General features: G+C 36.9%; 1 protein-coding gene across 1 annotated transcript in view; it reads right to left on the reverse strand.

The window, feature by feature from the left end:
* Nucleotides 1–9,317, reverse strand: part of suclg2 (succinate-CoA ligase GDP-forming subunit beta) — a 157,438-nt gene extending 148,121 nt beyond the window's left edge. The window contains exon 1 of the mRNA XM_039673341.2: nucleotides 9,177–9,317. Within this exon, the coding sequence (XP_039529275.2) occupies nucleotides 9,177–9,263 (87 nt within the window). The 5' untranslated portion in view covers nucleotides 9,264–9,317. The remainder of the gene's footprint in view (nucleotides 1–9,176) is intronic.
* Nucleotides 9,318–19,969: the final 10,652 nt, after the last annotated feature.

Raw genomic sequence — 19,969 nt, forward strand, 5'->3', positions numbered from 1 at the left:
GAACTCTAAATTATTGCTGCCTTCCTAAATTATTGAAAAGGCCTAAACAGCCCTCATGAGCAACAGAAATGGCTATTAACCTTGGCGGAATGATATTCAAATCCGGTTACAGCAAACTTGCTCTACTGTATCCCTGGCGGCCAGGAAATGTAAATGTGTTCTCGCTTTGGACAGATGGGAGAAACGCATGCTGTTTGAAGTTCTTGCACCAGAGGAGTCGCACCCACCCACCCCTCGTTTCAAATATTCAGCATGCGGGCTCATCCAGCAGACTCCCCTGGTCCTGTTTCGACACTCCAGTCGAGCTTTTCAAGCTGCCGCAAGCATTGTGAGGCGAATGAACTTTGACGTCTTCAATCTTTGCGTAAAGATTTTTCTCCGCCCCAGCGAATGAACGTAGAGGCAAACGTTCCTTTAAGTTTGGAGATGCAGCAGTGGCGCGGTGAGGGTTGTGCTGGGGAAAACAGCTCTGGGATTATCTCTACGTCCAGACAGGAATTTCTAAGGCAGCGTTGGTGTTATCAGCCATCACCTGTCTTAAATTGTCTCTCTCTTTTTTTTTTTTTTGGCATTGTCATCATTGACAAGCCATCTCTAATTTTCGAGCTGTCATAAAAGATGGGAGTGAATTGCCGTGATACCTACCTGCCAGTCACGGGTCCCGAGCTCCACTAGAGCGGACTGGCAGCTGGCTAATCACAGCCTCTTATCTCTGTGGTAAAAGTCCAAAAAAACAGATTCTGTAAAACCTCAAGGCACTCTGTTCAAAGAAACCTGAGAGCGCAGTTTTGGGCACTTAGTGAGGGCTCATACAACCTTGGACCAATTGTATTTACATTTTACAAATTTATATTTATTCATTTAGCTGACGCTTTTATCCAAGGCGACTTACAATTGCTATATATGTCAGAAGTCGCACGCCTCTGGAGCAACTAGGGGTTAAGGGTCTTGGGTGTCTCGCAGTGGATTCGAACCCGATATCTAAAATATTAAAGTATACATCAAATACGATATAGTGTATTCGAACCCGATATCGATATCTCACACCAAAGGCATGTGCCCCATCCACTGTGCCATCACCACCCACATTTGACTCTGATTTACAGTTCTAATCTGATTCAATTGGTTATATTTAGGTATTTCTCTTAATTATACAAGGAACCTTTAAATATTGTACATTATGAAAATTCTGAACCATTATTAATATTTTAACAAACAATAATTGACAGTAACGGAAGACCCAATCACCATATTCAATAGATTTCTGAAGGATCTGAATGTGAAATTAAAGACTGGAGTAATGGCTGCTGAAAATTAATTTTTTTTATAAGCATTACTGTCTTACATTATTTTAATTAAATAAATGATAAATGCAGCCTTGAGAATTCTTTCAAAAACATTTTTAAAAATATTGATTGGTAGTGGGTTTTTAATTAGCGCTAAATTATTAAAACACTTCCATTATGACTTTCATGGCCGTTAAAATGAAGATCCGATTAATCAAAAATGTATATTTTTACCCACGCGTAGTGCAAAATTCGAAGCATGCAAGTCACTGATTAATAAAAACAGCTCATTGATCGCTGTCAGGAACTGGCCGACAGCCAGACTCCTAAGGAGATGGTGAAACATGGATTTGATCCAAACCTGAGAAGTCCAAACTGAGAGAAAAATGGAAAAAGCTGCTCTAATCTACATCTCATTAGTGTCTGAATCACATCTTGACATCTGTGCTTTAAATTGTGCTTTTTGAATTACTTCTGACCTTCACACCCACAATTTAGAGGACCTTTTCATCTCTACAAATAGTTGAGATAAACCTATGCATTAAAGATCTATTACCATAAAGATGTCACTATTCATTGATACCAAAAAAAAGAGACTTAAATAAGTCATTTCAATAAAGATAATATAAGTGCACTTGGCACTATGTACTTTCTCATTAGAGCAGGTCCTCTCTCTCAGATGGATGAGGCTTGTGTCCTGTTTCAGCGGGTTGCATCTCATTATACGACTGAAATGAAAATATATGCTAGCTAAGCACTCTGCATGCACTACTAAACCACATCTTATGGCAGCAGAGTGGACTGCACGAAGTAATGAAGTGACGCCTTATCCACTAAATTGGTGTTGATCCAATGTCATTTTCCAGCATAAAACCTCTCTATATAACTTTTGAAACTCCAGCTCAGGGACAAAATTAATAATAATAATAAGGTCAGAAAGTAACAGATAGTAGCAATTGCATTTAGTTAAGAAAATTATTTAAACAGACTCTCCTTATCACATCAATGCTACGTGTGCCGCATTCTGGGAGCTGGGTCAATAAATTGACTGAATCCAGTCGCAAAATCAGGTTACTCAGTGCTTCGACTAGCTGTGTGTGCAGCTGGAAAGATGCTTTTTAAGGCAATCCTTGTTCTGTGAACAAACTGGTGTAGAGATTTATGAGATGGCGTGCATTCACAGAGGTATATTGAGTGACTTCAAAGAGGTAAATTCTGAAGCCAATAATGTGTAAACAGAATTTATTCACAGTTTTGAATTAGCGTTGTCACTGTACCAAAATTGTAGTAGTCAGTACCAATACCAGCACGATTTCCAATTTTGGTACCAGAGCAAAAACAAAGTAGGCTACGCTACTTTAAAAAAGTTGGTCCCGTTTTGTCTCGTCCGTTGGTGCACGGTCAATCACAGCAGTTTCCGATTCAATCGTGCAATTTTATATAAGGTTGTCGATCCAGAAACTTTGCAGTCAAACTTGTATTCAGATTGTGAATAAACAAAGCAAGAGATAAGCCATCCATCATAAGGCTCTTGTGTCAATCTCTAATGCACAAGCTCACTGAATACTGCGACAACTCCCGTTAAAATAAAAAAGCTGTCTTGATTGTACAACGAATCTCTTATTTACTTTGTGTTTATACTGTATTATAATGAAAAAATTCACAAGAGTGTGGGGCCGCTTTGAACAAAACCTTGTGCGTTTTCAGTGGTTTTAAAGGGATGGTTCATCCAAAAAGGAAAAGTCTGTCATGACATCATTTGCCCACCATCTATTTATTTCTTTAGCTGAAGAACAACTTGTGGAAGAGAAATGACAGAATTAAACATTTTTAGAGGAACTATACCTTTAAGATTCTGACTAATAGATCTGATAGGCCACTGGTTCACGCACTCAACAGATACTATTGTGATTGGCTAGCTACAATGATCAATGCTTGCAAAAACATGCCATAAATAAATAATGCTCAGAGAGCGCTCGTCAAACACGAACAAGAGTGTTTGAAAGCAGTGTCTATATCAACCAAATACATCCGTACTGATGGTATTGTTACAGATATGCTGGTACCGTGACCATCAACATTTTTCACTACTGGTAAATTTGACAACTCTAGCCTAAACTGAATCCAAAAATTCAGGATGCACTTGGTCAAAAACCAAAAATAAATAAATAATTATTTAAATTAAATAAATCAAAAGCGTATTTAATAATCTACTCTCAACAAGCTAACAAACATTTAAAAAGCACATTAGGCTGTTTTTTTATCAACGTTTTAATTACAGAATTTTTACTCCAGTTTGTTTGTGTAATATAAACATTTAAAGGGATACTCCACTTTTTTTGGAAATAGGCTCATTTTACCACTCCCCCTGAGTTAAACAGTTGGGTTTTACCGTTTTTGAATCCATTCAGACGATTTTCTGATATTTAGAAGAATATCAGTAACTAGACTAAAATATACTATGGAAGTCAGTAAATGATAATACATTAAAATATGAACGAATATGAATACAGTGCATATATTTTGCAAAATGCTCAGTTATTTGTCTAGCTAACTAATGAGTTTATGGATGTTGAATAGCTTAGGTTTCATTTGTAATATTAAGTGAAGGTGTATAGCCTAAAGACGGTTTTATTTACATCTTTCCCCAGTTAAAACAGTAATTGATTACAGAATCCAATTTGGTTAGTTGTAATGTGTCTTTCAACATACTGATCTGATCTGTCACATTAAAGAGCACCCAATGACATTTATTGTCTCAATTTCGTAATAAAATGAACACAATTTTGAAAGTAAAAGTTTGCTACTTATTAAAAGTTTAAAAGAGTTTTAAAAGCTTTTTGCGATTTTTGGATGACAGGCGTGCCACAAATGTTCAGTGATGTTTTGCTCATGGATCATCACAGACTAATAGATTTTAAATTTAAGAAACCATATCCTTACCGATTACAAACTGTTTTAGCTTATGCATGTTGTGTGCATTAAATAGGTGCTGAACACAGTCAAAATTTGCTTTCGGTCATGATTCTGGCCCATCAAAACCATTTCGACCTGGAAACATAACCGAAATTTCAGTGCATCCCAAGTGTAAAAAAACAAAAAACAAAAAAAAAAGTATGTCTACTAGAATATATAACATTTTATATATATATATATATATATATATATATATATAATGATAATTTATCTACTATTAATATGCAGTAGATAGAATGTTTTTATTCATTTATATTTTAGTTTTCTTTTTAGTGCAATTAGTTAAAATGATAAATGTTTTCTTTGGCAACTAGCTAAAATAAACAAGTTTAAGAATTTGAATATATATAGGGCTGGGTAAAAATATCGATTCATCAATGCATTGCAATTTTTTGCTTCTCAATTCAATATCGATTCATCAAATCCTATGAATCGATTCAGCCATCCAGGCCAGTGGCGGCGCTGTGGGCTACACTCTAGTGAGAGCGTTCAGCGTTGTACAAGTCGCGCTTTAGCCCTTAGCAAAACAGCGCGATGACGGACAGCAGCTGCACTCCGTTCAAGCCTGATTCAAGCCTGCACCGCCAACATTAAAAGCCGACGTTTGGGCTCATTTTGGATTCCAGTGTAAGCCGGGAACTATGGAAGCTTGTTTCCGCCACAGAATGGAAAATAAAAAAGGTAATTGCGACTTTTTATCTCACAATTCTGACTTTTTTTTTTCTCACAATTGGGAGTTTACCTCTCGCAATTCTGACTTTATTTCTCAGAATTGCAAGATATAAAGTCAGAATTGCGAGATATAAAGTCACAATTGCGTGATATAAAGTCGCAATTGAGTGTTATAAAGTCAGGAATGCATGATATAAAGTCAGAAATGCATGATATAAAGTCTATGAGATGTAAACTTCTGAGAGGGAAAAAGGTTAGTATTTTTCCCCCCTTAGAATTGGCCTGATAACTCGCAATTGCTGTTAAGTGTGATCAGCTATTAAGTGTTATTGTTTACAAAATTATAATTAGACAGGGTTCGTATGGGTGCTTGAAATCCTTGAAAATGCTTGAATTTTGATGTTGTGTTTTCAAGGTTTGAAAAGTGCTTAAATTTTGGATAAAATGCTTGAAAGTGCTTGAAATTGTAACTGTTTGTTTCACAACAAATACCTATCTGACTGAATATTTTGTTTATTAAATGGCGAAATAAATCATTTGCTGCGGCCCGAGCACGTTTGTTACCGGCGCCCCCCCCCCCGCAGCGTTGGTTTCACACTCAACTTGATTCTATCAAATCCTGGTGCGTTTGCGTGCATCTTACGTCATCACAAACGTGCACGACGCATGATAGAAAACAGAACACGGGTCAATATATTGTGTTGTTATTATGCGCAGCTGAGTGAACAACAGATTTACTGTGTATCGCATTTGGCTCTCTGCTGCTTGCAAACGCAGGAGACAGTGGACTTCTAATAATTTGTTAGCCTGAGTCCACGCGCTATATGTGTATGCTCTGTAGACTTACTCTCGCTCGTATCCAAGGTAAATCATCAACACTATCATCCTTATGTGTTTTTATTTTACATCATAATCAGCTAAAAGTAAAACGCATGCACAGGTCACTTTACTAAGTGCGCACCCGAGTCCTGTCCGTGATTCTTTTGCATTCACGCGAACCGCGGCATGGTTCGGGAGCAGCCGAACTCGGAGCACCTCCTCCAGGTAGTCTCGGATTCGGTACCTGAGGCAAAATTACTAAATATGTATAATATAGGTGTGTATAACTGCTTAGTCAACATTAACAGTAGCTGCTGTACGGTTTTCATACTGCTGTTCTCCTTCTAGTCACTTCTGAACTTGACACAACTGATTCTGAACGTCTCTTGAAAGCTCCAGGTGACGGGTTGCCATATATCACAAAAAGAGCAGAACAAGGCCCTTAAAAAACGAAGTATAATAAGCAGACATGGCAAAAAATGTACCGGGGAACACATTTAAACATAATAGTATTGCTAATATTATCCTACCAAATTAAAAGGAAGTTACTAAATTATTGTGAATAGAATAGTTCAAAATAAAATATTTGGATATTATAAACTGATTGATAAGGTAAAGCAATAACATGAGATTGAAAAATGATTCAGCAACACTTCATTTAAAGTTTAATTGCACCTATGAGTTGTATATTGAGTGCCTATGAGCACCTATGAGTGTTGTAATATCAGTCAGTTGGGGGAAGTTCTTCTAAAAGTTAATGTTTTTTCACTATGTTTAGCTATCAAAATAGTTTGCCAAATAAATGTCAAACAAGGAAAATAACTTTTCATTTCTGAAGTATTTGGGTTTATTTAGTATACAAAGCCCTTTATGATGATTTTTGGAGAATAACTACATGTATAAATAACTATAACGTGAAATATATCGTTACCGTGAAATAAAATTAGTCATACCGTGAAACAGAATTTTGGTCATACCGCCCACCCCTACTGCATGTCATTTGGATCAAATCCTCTAACAACATTTTGAAAAATAAAACCTGTGTTTTGCTTCAATATCTGATCCTTCTGCTATTACGAAACACAATTTTGCCTGTTTATATCATACTATCTCTTTTAATGTGGAAAAACCGCAAAATAATATTTTTTTACTATGTATTGGTTTGTAATTTACGGTGAATAAGGTCCTGGAAAAAACTTTAAAATGGACCTTGAAAGTGCTTGAATTTGACCTTGGAAAAGGTGTACGAACCCTGATTAAAATATAATATTGCACATTTTTTTGAGTATGCACATTTTGTGCTTCTGTTTACATTTCTTTTATAACTTGAATGTATAGGAAGGAAGAAAGAAATATACTTTCTACTACTTAGTTACTTGCACTTTAGAGGTGTTGTTAAAGCACTGTACAGTGCTTGTCACAGTTGTGTTTGAATTCAACACATACAATATTGTACATTTTTATTCTGCTAAATAAACAATGACAGGAAACAAACATGCTGGGGTCAATTTGTTCTTTAACATCGGTAAAACTGCGCACATTATTCAAAAATATACTCAGGCACTTAATTACTTGTGTATTTACTTATTATTGAATCGATATCGAAGCTAATAAGTCAATGTTGAATCGAATCGAAATCAATTGAATCGAAGCCTCAAGAATTGAAATCGAATCGAATTGTGAAATACCTAACAATGGGCTCTATGCACGGCGTTATTTCCGGTGAAGGATTAAGGATGCTCGATAACTTCCGCTGATCATAGAGTCCAATGCAATACCGAGAATTTATATTGAATTTTATACTCCATGATTATACTAATTAAACGTTAGTCACAAAAACAGATAAAACAGACACCCCTCGTTGTGTTTATGCTTCTTTTTAACATTATATTAAATAAACATAACTATATATAAAATGACATCTAAACGTATGTACGTTTCGTTTCAAAGACGGGAGGACAGTAAATATTGAAGACTCTGCCATAATCCCGTTTTCTCCGGTTTTCCTCCGCTTTAATCTACACAACCGGAAATGGACGAGCATCCTTACGTCAAATGCGGAACTTATGCGTGCATATAGCCCATACCCAGCCCTAAATATATATATACAGTATATAAGCCAGGTAAATTATATTGAGGGCAAGCCTCTGTCCTCTGACAAGCAAAATTTGTGCCAAAAGTCCCAGAACTATTTAGGGATATCAGTCAGGATTAAAACAGAATAGAACACGCAGCTCAGATCTATTCAATGACCTACTTGAAACTTTTCTTCTGAGTTTTGTTCTATAATGTCAAAATATAGCCACCGACTTTCCATTTGACTGAATTTCCATTGAAACTGCACTGTTGATCTACTTTGTCCTGGTTTGCAGTCTGTATGCACACAAGAAACTTTCAGAACAAACAAAAGCACAAGGTACACAACAAGTTAGGTGACACCCAAAATGAAGAAACATTGAAAATCTGTCCATGTTGCAAGACCAAAAGAAGAACAAGATGATCTGCAAAAAATACTTAATATAGCAAAATATATAAGGGTTATAACATCAGGAAAATCTGTGTACAGCTAAGATAAGCATACAAATTGACCTTTAAACCTTGCCTTAGACTGACAGCAAATTGTTATTGGCCAGCTCAGCAAAAAGTGTTTCATCACTGATGGGTCAAAGGCTGAAAGATTGACATGTTTCTGGCCTACTTCTCATTGACTGAATGAATAGAGGACAAACCTGAAGGTGAATCAATCATTCCTAGTGAAGACTTGTGGCAAAAAGATCAAAAAGCTACCCAAAATATTCACATGCATCACCTTTCAAATCAGTGTTCCAGGAATTATGTAGGCTTCAAATGATTCAAATTTGATTCAAATTATTGGTCACACTATTTAAAAGTGAATATTTTAAATAGAATCATGTCAGAAACTCCAATATAGTTCGTTTAGATCATATCTAGAACAGAATCATTAGATTTGAAAGTTCAGAATAGATACTTTCACAGAAAAATCAGAATAGAATCTTTATAGAATATTCTCTGTCTAAATTAACGTTACTTGAAAAACACTAATCAGGCTGCATTGAAGGTCATCTAGTGTTTTATAAACATAAACGTTTGCTGACATCAGTTATCAAATATCTTAAAGTTCAGAAGTAAGACACAATTATGAATCATTCTCCAAAGAATCCCAGATGGACCATCTAATGTGTCATTATACTAAAGCATGTATTCAGACCGCAAGTTCTTAAAAAATTAAATCGTTAAGCAATTTAATTCGTTAAGCAATATGTATGTTTATATATGTGCAGAATAAATCATCATGTCTGGCGCTATAAACGAACAGACAGCAGCTGCATCACGCAGTACTCAGTTCTTCTTCAGGTCACATCACGCACTGGAGGATAAACGTACAGATCAGCGATCTGTTACCTGGTTGTTTCTGCTGAAAAGCAGTTGTTTAGTGCTCGCAGCCCGGAGTCCTCGCACAGCCGCCTGACATGCCATGGATGCCGCCATGTTGAACCGGAAGTAAGTCCTGCAGCGCTGACACGGGTGTGAGAATGACAGTGAGCGTTGGCTGACTTTTGCAATGTTGTATTCATACTCAGAAACCCGTGATTCAACCATAGAACAGGGTTGTGGATTATTTACACAACATCTCCTTAACCTCCATGTAGCCGATAGGACTACTTATAGGACAAAAGTTAATTTGCACACATAAATATGCATGTAAATGTGCCATATGCTATTAATCTATTAAATAAAATATTTATATGAATAAAATATTACTAAATAAATAAAAGAAAAAAACATATAAAGTCTATATATAACATACTTTTCAATTTATTTTGGTTTTTCATTTATTTTTGTTCAGTATTGGTAAAAAGTGATCTTGTTAAAAGCTTTTTGCATTGCCAAAAAGTATTGCCAACAAAAGTGTGAATCTTGATTTGTTAATAATTGTTGCCAAAAAAAATGCTTTTTAAATACATCAAAATATTCATATATTATGTAATGTAATATTATAATTTGCATTAACATTGTTATGGGATAAAATGTGTGTGTGTTTATATATTTTTCATTTTAGAATTATTGCCAAAAAGTGTGTGCTCTTTAATGTATTCGTTCTGTCATTATTATTTTATTATAAATAATAATACAGATAAAATATAGACATATATGTATATAGAAATGTAAGACACACACACACACACACACATATATGTATATATATATATATATATATATATATATATATATATATATATATATAGACATTTAAGAATTAAGTTTGTGTCTGATTTTATTTGTTTAATCTTGTTTGAATACTATTCAATCTAGTGTCTGTTTGTGTCTTTAGGCCATTTGAATACCATGCCAAATCCTTACATCATGTCTCCACTGATCAAATGGCAAACAACACAACAGATAAAGGAATCAACACACAAAAGGATCTTTTGGGGGATTCCAAGATGGGTTGGATTGGCTCCAAAGCCATTCCCAAAACATTGTGGTGTGTTTCCTTGGCATTGATCAAAGTGAGGAGGTTGGATTCTCTCTCACAAATACACACAATCTATCTATCTATCTTTTCTACTCTCTTCTCTAAAAGCACTCATTACTCTCTGACACTGTGAAAGGGCAGGAAGGGCAAAATGATCATAAAAAGCTGTGATTATGACAGAGAGACATTTGCTTCAAACTGATGTGTGCAGCAGAAACCCATTCAGAGAGGATGATGAACTACTCCTGAAGAACATGAAAGCATCTCTCCCTCCCTCCCTTATTTATTTTTCATTTTTTTAAATAAGCCTCTGCCCCTTCAATACATTCAAACCAAAACATGCAGCTCAGGATATATTGACATTTTGCAATGGCAGAAAAGACATTTTTTTAAAAAAAAGCGTGCATTTATTTTCAAACAAAGAATTTAACAAGGAAAAAAAACATGCTGTGGTGACATAGCTGGGAAAAAGTTGATTTTTGCATGTCTCATGACACTTTCAAAGTGAAATGAGCAGTTTTAACTCGAAACAGATGAACGTGAATCCGGCTATGTTTTATTTTTGTTGGTTGTTGTATGTATTTTGAAATGTCCAGTGAGTGGCAAAAAAAAGTTTAATGCTCTATCGTGTTTGAATATAATGTACACCGCCAATATTACACCTTATTCTAAACCTAACCAAAAAGCAAACATTAGATAAAAAAAATAAATAAAAAAAAAACATTGGCTGGAGCAACCATGCCATTTTAGATTGCTTTTACAAGTCTTTGAGCTGTTTATTGTGATACGTGTTTGTTGGAGGAGAAACGGTTACAAGGCCATTTTACTTGGGAAATTTTGTGGAGAATATAGTAACAAGAAGAAATGTTTAACTTGGAAAAAGATTGCTACGACAGTTAACAGCATTAATCCGACCATTGAGCGAAGCATTAAAGACGCACAGAAAAGATACAAAAACATCACTGTAAAAAAAAATATATATTTTCATGATTTGTAATCACAACATTATTTCTTTTGTCAAATCAACTTAAATAATTTATGTAGTTCAGAGAACATAATATTTTAAGTTTCTGGTGATTAAATCAATCACCTTTGTATTAACTAAATTTTTTCATTTTCCATTTTCAAGCTGAACTTAAATTTTTAAGGCAGCCTGGTTACTTCTTTTTTTTTTAAGTTAAACCATATGTTTTTTTACAGTGTAGTACAAGATGCCAAAAAATAAATATCCAAAAACGGGAGGAGGACACCAAGAGAAACTTAAAGACACCACTGAAATGGTGATGAATATATATGGTAAGGGCCATTTTCACTTTTCTTTTGGCTGTTTGTAATGTAACTGATTGTTACTGCTGGATGCCAAGGTAACATAGAGTCTAAGTATAGCCTGGGGGTAAGGTGTCTAATTTTTTTGCTCAAAATTAAATCAAGTTTTTATTTTTGTGAAACAGTTTAACTTGCATTAGACTAGTCCATGAGAAAATATTGTCTAACACTATAGACCTGATGCAAACCTGAAAATGTAGTAGTTAACAAAGCATGTAAGTGTTTTAAGGTCATACAATACAGTAGTATGTGCAAAGAACTGTGTGAGTATAACTCTTAAACGAAACTAATGACAATTTTTATATTAAAAGGAATAAAGGTTGTTGGTGTTTTACTGCATATTGTGTTCATTTCAGCTGGAAACTGCATTGATTTACTTCCCCAACTACCTATATTTCATTCTTAGACTTTGTGCTTGCCCATCTACATTTCCAGCTACTTTTTAATGGGAATAGATCCATATTTTCTTTGTCTTGAATATCCTTTACATTTCACCTTTTTAAAATCCAGCCGTTGTACACAAACAAAACTTGCACACAAGGCACAAAATCCCAATCTGTCGACCAAGCTGTCTTTTTGAGGAAGGATGTTTGTTTCATGGTATAAGAGCGCTGTATTATGATAATGAAGCTGACCTGAACTTAGATGTTTAATAAAGGACGAGGATTCTCCTCAGCCCACCGAACAAAGCTTTTTGCTTCTCACGCCGCATTGATAATCAGGGCTTATACAAACATTTATGCTGCGGTCACATTTTCCACAGACGCGTGTTGTATTTAAATTCGAAAGCGTTCAGAACGCAAACTTTTCCAGTACAGCGGTCGGACCTCACGATTGCCATTGTTTCGGGCTACTGTTCCAGATCCAGTGTCATTCTAAGACTGCAGCCTTGCAGCACAGGCTCTGTTTCAAATGTTTCTTTGGTCTTTTTCTGATGCCGTCCGAGAATCTTCCAGCTACGTTCTTTTTGTAGGGAATGTATTTCATGTCCAACTTCCCTCGAGACGTGAAAGCCCCAGATGTTGTGATGCAGTGATAACACCTCCTTTGCTTTCAACTCGAGTGAGGGGTGCAAGGGCTTGTGAATTCTTTCATAAGTAGTAGTTTCTGAATGCAGTTCCTCCTCATCTGGACCTAAAAGCGTCAAATATTCAAAGCCAATACCTGCCTGAGGACGACTGGGCCTGTTCCATCTTTTCTTATACAAGCAGCCCAGTTGGAGCCAACAAAGCTTTCCTGCATGAGCCTCTCTCTATGATCAATGTGTGTAACCCAGGTAGATGCATGCATACGCACTGCGAAAGCGGAACATCTGGCCCCCTCATTGGACATCAGTGTGACACTCTGACAGCTATAGGAACTATTGGCCTCATTAGCTAAAGGAGAAAGAGGGAAAGAGAGCGAGTGATGCCTAATTTCCCTTCCTTTCACAGTCTGGTTCTCCAAACACCGAAGCCCCGAAGCACGCTAAGCCTCTTACCTCTCTCTGTCTCTCTCTTTTTCCTCCACAAACCAGTTCTGAAGTCTTTTCTGCTCCCCTTCACCCTAACCCACTTTAAAAGCTATTCTCCTCCAGCTCAATGCAAATAAGGCCATTTCATTTTACTATGCTGGCAGTACGTCTCCCACTAAAAGGAATGGGAAGCGGTGGCACTCTCCATCTGTGCGCGGGATGTGGTTCCTTTTTAATGCTGTGGTGATTTTTCTTTTAGAGTATCACCAGAGTTAGCACCTAGGGCTGTGAATATTTCTGAGGTACTGCGTGTATATAAAATGCAGTGATAATCTGCAAACGGCCTTGAGTTCACATTCAATTTCATGACATGTTTGCTCACCAGTTTTTGTGGCATTAGACGGCTGTAAGAAAGCCTTGCTTTTTATTCATGAAAACGCATGCAAAGAGCTGAATGAATGCATGCAACTGCTGAGTCAACAGCTCAGACCTGTTAGAAAGCATAAAGCAAAAAAATAAATCACACCCCTCTCATTGCCAATTTTGCGCATTTTTACTTATATATTTTTTTTTTTTTACTTTGAACAACATGTCCTTTAAAATTGTTTGGTCTATCATATATTAATTTTAGTAATATAATATTTTCATTATTATATGATGATGAAGATAATCTCAACAATGATAACCATTAAAAACGAATCTTTCTGCAATGCATTCTAGGTACTAGCATTATACAAAACTTATCCATGGCTCTCAGCATGAATAATTTTTTAATGGTCACCATTGTTGAGATTCATATGATGATTCTTGATGTCTGTGTAAACAGCATGATACCATAAAGCAGTGGTTCCCAACGTGGGTGCCGTGACAACTGGCTAGGGGTGCCGCAGAATCACAGCTTTATTTTCCAATGTAAACAGCCTAAAATAACTATCGTACCATATAATAACTTTTTCAGCATATTTTGAAATAATATCAAAACACCAACATATGCATGTCCAAACTAAAATGAATAAGCGAAAAAAAAATCCTATTATTTCACACATTTAAAGTTGAAATGTTTATTTACCTCTAATTGGACTTGTCGGGAGGGAATCATCCCGCTCGCTCAGCCCTTTGTAATGGTCTCAATTTTATATTTCAGACAGATTGACAGAACAGGACAAATGGATAAATTTATACTGTAGGTTTAAAAAAAAGAAAAGCAGAAATGTCACAGCCCAGAAGACCAACGGTCTTTTTTATAAAAAATAAAAATAATGACAGTCTCTCTTTACTTCATTTAAAATAAATACTTGGTTTTTTTTTTCTAAAACATAAAACATTGGCTTCCCTTAACATGTGTTTATCTAAAACATAAAACAAAAGTTTTTCTTGACCTGACTCGCGATCACTTCAGTAGTGAATGCGCCAGAGAGAAATGCACATGTCATACGGATTACATAAGCAGAAAATAGTTTGTTTTCTTTCTTTTTTAATTGTTCTGTTTAAAAGTACACAAGTACTTTAGACTAGGTTTTTTCTGGTCCGTGGTAGAATTGTTTTCTGGAAGTGCAAAATACATAGACAGTATAAGAAGTGGACAGATTGGATCTCCATTGAGACAAGTGAAACCCGTTTTTGGTGATTTCTTTGCACTTCCGTCCCTGACGTGCTGACTCAAACTGACTCAAACAGAGCTTGACGACGTAGATGTGACGTGGCAAACCCGTCTGTCTTCTAGTGGCTGTGGCATGAGAAATCTGAATCAAAACCCTTCCGAAACTCGCAGAGGCCGAGAGTGTGAGTAGGAGCTTTCCATGAGCTAGGAGCAGGAGAAACTTTTGCTAGGTATTCTGATTAATTATTTTGTCATTTTGCTTCCACGTTTCCCCGATTTTCCGCAAGCTTCTCCTCCTGTCCATACGGTAATCTCTCTACTGTGCGACAGAGAGTCACTTGGTTATGACGCAATCGTTAGCCTATTTTTACAAAAAAACTGCTTCTACGTGGCCATAACATAAGCTGCAATTTAATGGAGCATTTTATACATTGTCGTGTTTCTTTAGAAATAAATTAAGGACAAAAGGGGTCTTCAAACGCCTCAGATGTAAAGTTATTCGCTGTCAAAGTGACGCCAAAATGAATGGGAGTCAATGGAAATGCTAACGCAAGTGAAGTTCTGCTACAAGATGGCAGCTCCCGCGAGGCTTTAACTACCGGTCGATGGATTACCCCCTTGGCAAAATAGCACTAGGGAATGTTTGCGCCGAAACAAGCCTCCTTTTCGCGTCGACCCGCCCAGGGAGCGCAAGTTCGTTTCCGAGTTTATCGACATGTGTCTTTGGAAGAAAAAGCCCGCTTTGCGCGGGCGCAAAATAGGAATGATACATCTATCAGTGTACAAAGTAATTTGCGCCGGGTGCAAGATAGGGCCCAAAGAGTGAAACTTGCACTCGCCATAATATATAAGATATGCTTATGACAAACAACATCAAATAAGACAGTTCAGACAGAGAGCGCTTACTGAACAGAACAGACAGCTAACACTGTTGTGTGCCGGCGTCTCTTTGTAGCTTCCACTTATGCCGTCACACATGACATCATCATGACGCAACACCAATCGGGATTGGTCTAGTTTCATTCATGCTTCAGAGGCGCTACACTGAGGGGCGTTCCCCAAATGGTCATTTGACGAAAGGGAACACAGGTGTAAATGGGGCCTTTGTCAATTTTAATCAGTACAATCATTAATGAGATCAACACTGATTTGAGATTCCAAGCATGGATAACAGTCCTTTCATGCATCCGTTTCTGAGTGACAGGAGATGCACATTCTGAAATGACAAAACGAATACGATCGACTGATGTTCAATGCATTGACGATGTCACACGATCATTCATCTCCGTTGCCAGATCTTTCAGAAGAGCACGTTAACTCACTTTCATTGCAGCCAGGGCATTGATTTCAAACTCATGTTCAGCCTCTAGATGTGGTTTAATACGGCAATGTATTGTATGCAAGAGCAGCGTGCATTTATATTCACCACCAATGGTTCAACCAGCTACATATAAGTATTATAGGCCTGCCAATCATGTATACAAATTCAATCTGTACCATGGCAGAGCTGCTAAACACATACCCACAGGAGAATTCAAAAGGCACAATGTGCAGAATGGGTATATTGCTTTTTGTTGATGTGACTCAGACGGGCTGTTCAACATCCAATTTCTTGGTTTCCATTTAGTCATACAGTGCCTTTTGACAAAAAACTAAAAAATCGTACTGACCCCTAGATTTGATAGTAAGATTCAATTATATTTGCACATCCTTCTTGGATGGATCGTCACACTTTTAAAAACTTAATTAAGTCAAATGAATGGCATTAACATCTCTGTAGCTTTTTTTTTTCTTCTATTATTGACTTCTGTGCAGTAAACATAATTATTGCATTCATTGAAACAATATTCAAATCACAGACTGCTTAAGAGTCTTGCACATTCCGGGTTAAAGCACAAAGAAGTGCATATGAGGATCCAACAATAAAACTTAAGCTCAAGCTTTGCACAATTACCTGCCTTTATCACACTTTCAAATGCTGACCATTTCTGCACCACTCAACAAAGCATCTCTCCATCTTACCATCACCCTCCCAAATCTGTTGAAGTTCTACTAAACTAGTTTGCACAAAAGCAATAATCTATATTGCAACGCATTCTCACCCCAAGGCGTCACCTTTGACCATGCTTCAATATTTGACGTTTTAGGCGCCCTTTAGCGTCACTTACTTGACGCGATCCTACGGCGTCATCTAACTGAAGCTAAAGGAAAGCGTCTGTTAGAGGACGCGGTTAGGTTTAGGTGTGGGGTGGGGGTAGGGTACACGCGATCCTAGGGCGTCATCTAACTGACGCTAAAGGGCGCCTAAAGCGTCAGATATTGAAGCATGTCCAAATGCTTCCCAAGGCGTCAGTTAAGTGACGCCTTGGGGGTGAGAATGGGCTGTATATTAAGAACTTACTATCACCCTCACAAATTCTTAATGTATATTATTGCTTTGTGCAAACTAGTTTAGTAGTTATGAGTTTAGTAATCCTAGCCGAACAACAGAATATAACAGTGAATGACTCAGTGATTTTATGTAGCACCCAGAAGCTTTGGTAGAATTCAAACACTGATCTGGAATTTTAAAGAGGAAAAGGGAGTATCTGGGGATGTTTACTCTAGGCCCCTGTGTGTGTGTGTGTGGTATACATACATAATAAACTCGCCGAAGGGCTAACATCTCTCACATGCTTCAGGTTCTCAGTTTAATCATTGGGATAATTTACTCTCATTCATGTACTCCTCTGCCAGAGATGAAGAATAGAAGAATACTCTGACCCTGATGTTTGAAGGATAGAAGAAACCTTTAATAAAGGTGTTAAAGCAGTCAAAAAAGGCGAGTTTACATGGCACAGTTTTCAACTAAAAACATTAAACTTGTTATGCATTTTTATTTTATTTATCCGTTCATTTACACGACCACAGTGTTTTGGTTACCTGAAAACGCAAACTTTTAAAAAAAACGGGCCAGAAGGGCACGTCTATGTGAAAACAACAAAAAATGTGAATCTCTGAAAATGATGACATCACATATGACGCGTTCAACCTATAGTGTTTCATCTAATGGTCTGGGAGCAAAATACAAGATTTTCAGTCATTTTAGTCGATTCAGATATAACACTAGGAGCATGTTTTTCGCTTTTGTTTTCAATCATATATTCTCTTATATTTGCTATCTATTTATATATTATATAGTATACTGTATGTATGTATATATATATATATATATATATATATATATATATATGTCCAGCACGCCTCCTAGTGGTTTAACACTAACCCTACACCAGAACTAAACCTACCTATAACCGAACAAAGCTCTGTGCTTGTTATATTGACGCTAAAGGGTGCCATGTTCGTTGGATTTAGACAAAATTCCACAATAGGACGGAATTCTAGGATGGGAACGCATCTACATGTCACATCTCATATATATATATATATATATATATATATATATAGAGAGAGAGAGAGAGAGAGAGAGAGAGAGAGAGAGAGAGAGAGAGAGAGAGAGAGAGAGAGAGAGAGAGAGAGAGAGAGAGAGAGAGAGAGAGAGAGAGAGAGAGAGAGAGAGAGAGAGAGAGAGAGAGAGAGAGAGAGAGAGAGAGAGAGAGAGAGAGAGACATAAGAAATATTTAGCTTTAATTTGAAATGCCAATGTTATAATGTTAAAAACTGCAGTATCTGGTTACCTGTTTTCTTCTCAATAATGTCATTATTTTACTGATGTCTTTTTTCCTCGTATGAGGCTGTCAGGTGAGTTGTATCATCCTGACATGTTTGATACCCCACAAAATTATCAAAATGAATCAACATAGAAGATGGCTATTCAAGTACCTGTAGGCCTATATATGTCTCCAAAATGTAAAAAGGATCACATTGACCCAAATATGTAATCTTCAGTTTCCTTTTATGCGCATCTTCCTTTCTGTTTTTTGAGTAAGTTATTCACCTTGTTTAAATGAGGAACAGCTGTTCGCGGAACAGACTGCACATTGAGTTAAAGAATGTTGAGAAAATCATCTGTTTCAAAAACAGATGTTGCTCTTGCTATAGAGCACAGAACCTGCTGCTTTAGTGTTAAGGAACTAGACAAAAAAGCATGCTTATTTATGATTGTACATCTCAAAGTAGCTTAATGGCTGGTGTAGCATTGGGGGGGAAAAACTGATTATTTATAATACCATGTTCCCAGGCTCAGCATGTGGACAAAGTGGGCAGTAGTGCAGGTGGCATGGATGAAACATATAAGAGACCCATTAACCTTGTTATGTCGCTATGAGCCGAGGAACCTCTTTCACTATCTTAAGCTCTCATCACTTATGGGCCCTCAGGGGACCTGCAACTAATTAACCTTGTGGAGACAGGCTCTGTTGTAGTGGGCTGAGGAGAGAATATTAAGAAACCTTTCAGAGGGCCATTAGCAATGAGATTAACATATCCAACTTTCAAGTGGATTCTTGACACAAAACCAATATTTGTTCGAACACACACCACAAGTGACCCTCTGAATTCAAAGTGACACCCTGGGTGTCACGTTATGTCTCAGCTTGAATTTTGTTTTCATGGACTTTAAGTTGGTGTATATGTGTTTTTGGTTTTCATGTTTGTATGAGTTTGGTGATTCTTTGATTAATTTGCTACACCGGTTTCTTGTTTCCTCCCTTTTGATTATCCAAACTCAACTGAATATTTAGACTCCTGAACAAAATCATAAGACCGGGGGAAACCAGTATTCGCATTTTGTTAACGGGTTGTAAGTACTGCTTCAAAATGCCAAAAGAAGAACATGAGCAAGAGACAAAAAAAATATAGAGTCGGCAATTTATTGAAAAATGTATTTAAACCAAAACAGGCTGTTCATCAGCTGATCAAAAGTTTAAGTTCAAGCCTTAAAAAGGTCAAATCTGCACAAAAATATGGCTTTCATGTCATTGTCCTGAGTACCTGAGTAGTACGATACCCGAGTTCTCAAACTGAAGCATTGAGAACGTTATAAGTGTACAAACTGTTTAATAAGAAAATAGTAGGAGCACGAAATAATAGGAAATAATAGGAGCCATCTTTGGAAAACAGTCTCAAACAGTCGAACCACGAACGCCGAGCCAAGTGCGCTGGTGAGATGTGAACGAGCCAGAACTTGGCTCGGCGTTCGTGGTTCGACTGCTCGAGACTGTTCCTGCCTGTATTCGCAAAGTGGACTGTCTTTAAAACTTCTTCTTATTAAATGGTCTGTACACTTACAACATTCTCAATGCTTCGGTTTGCAGTGTTAGTGTTGGGCTATTTTGAGCCTTGTTAGTGATATTAACTAGCGATTTTTATATTCATTACTCTATGCCCCATATACTAGA

This window comes from Pimephales promelas, chromosome 21, assembly GCF_988280905.1.
Source record: "Pimephales promelas chromosome 21, fPimPro1.hap1.1, whole genome shotgun sequence".
NCBI classification, from domain to species: domain Eukaryota; kingdom Metazoa; phylum Chordata; class Actinopteri; order Cypriniformes; family Leuciscidae; genus Pimephales; species Pimephales promelas.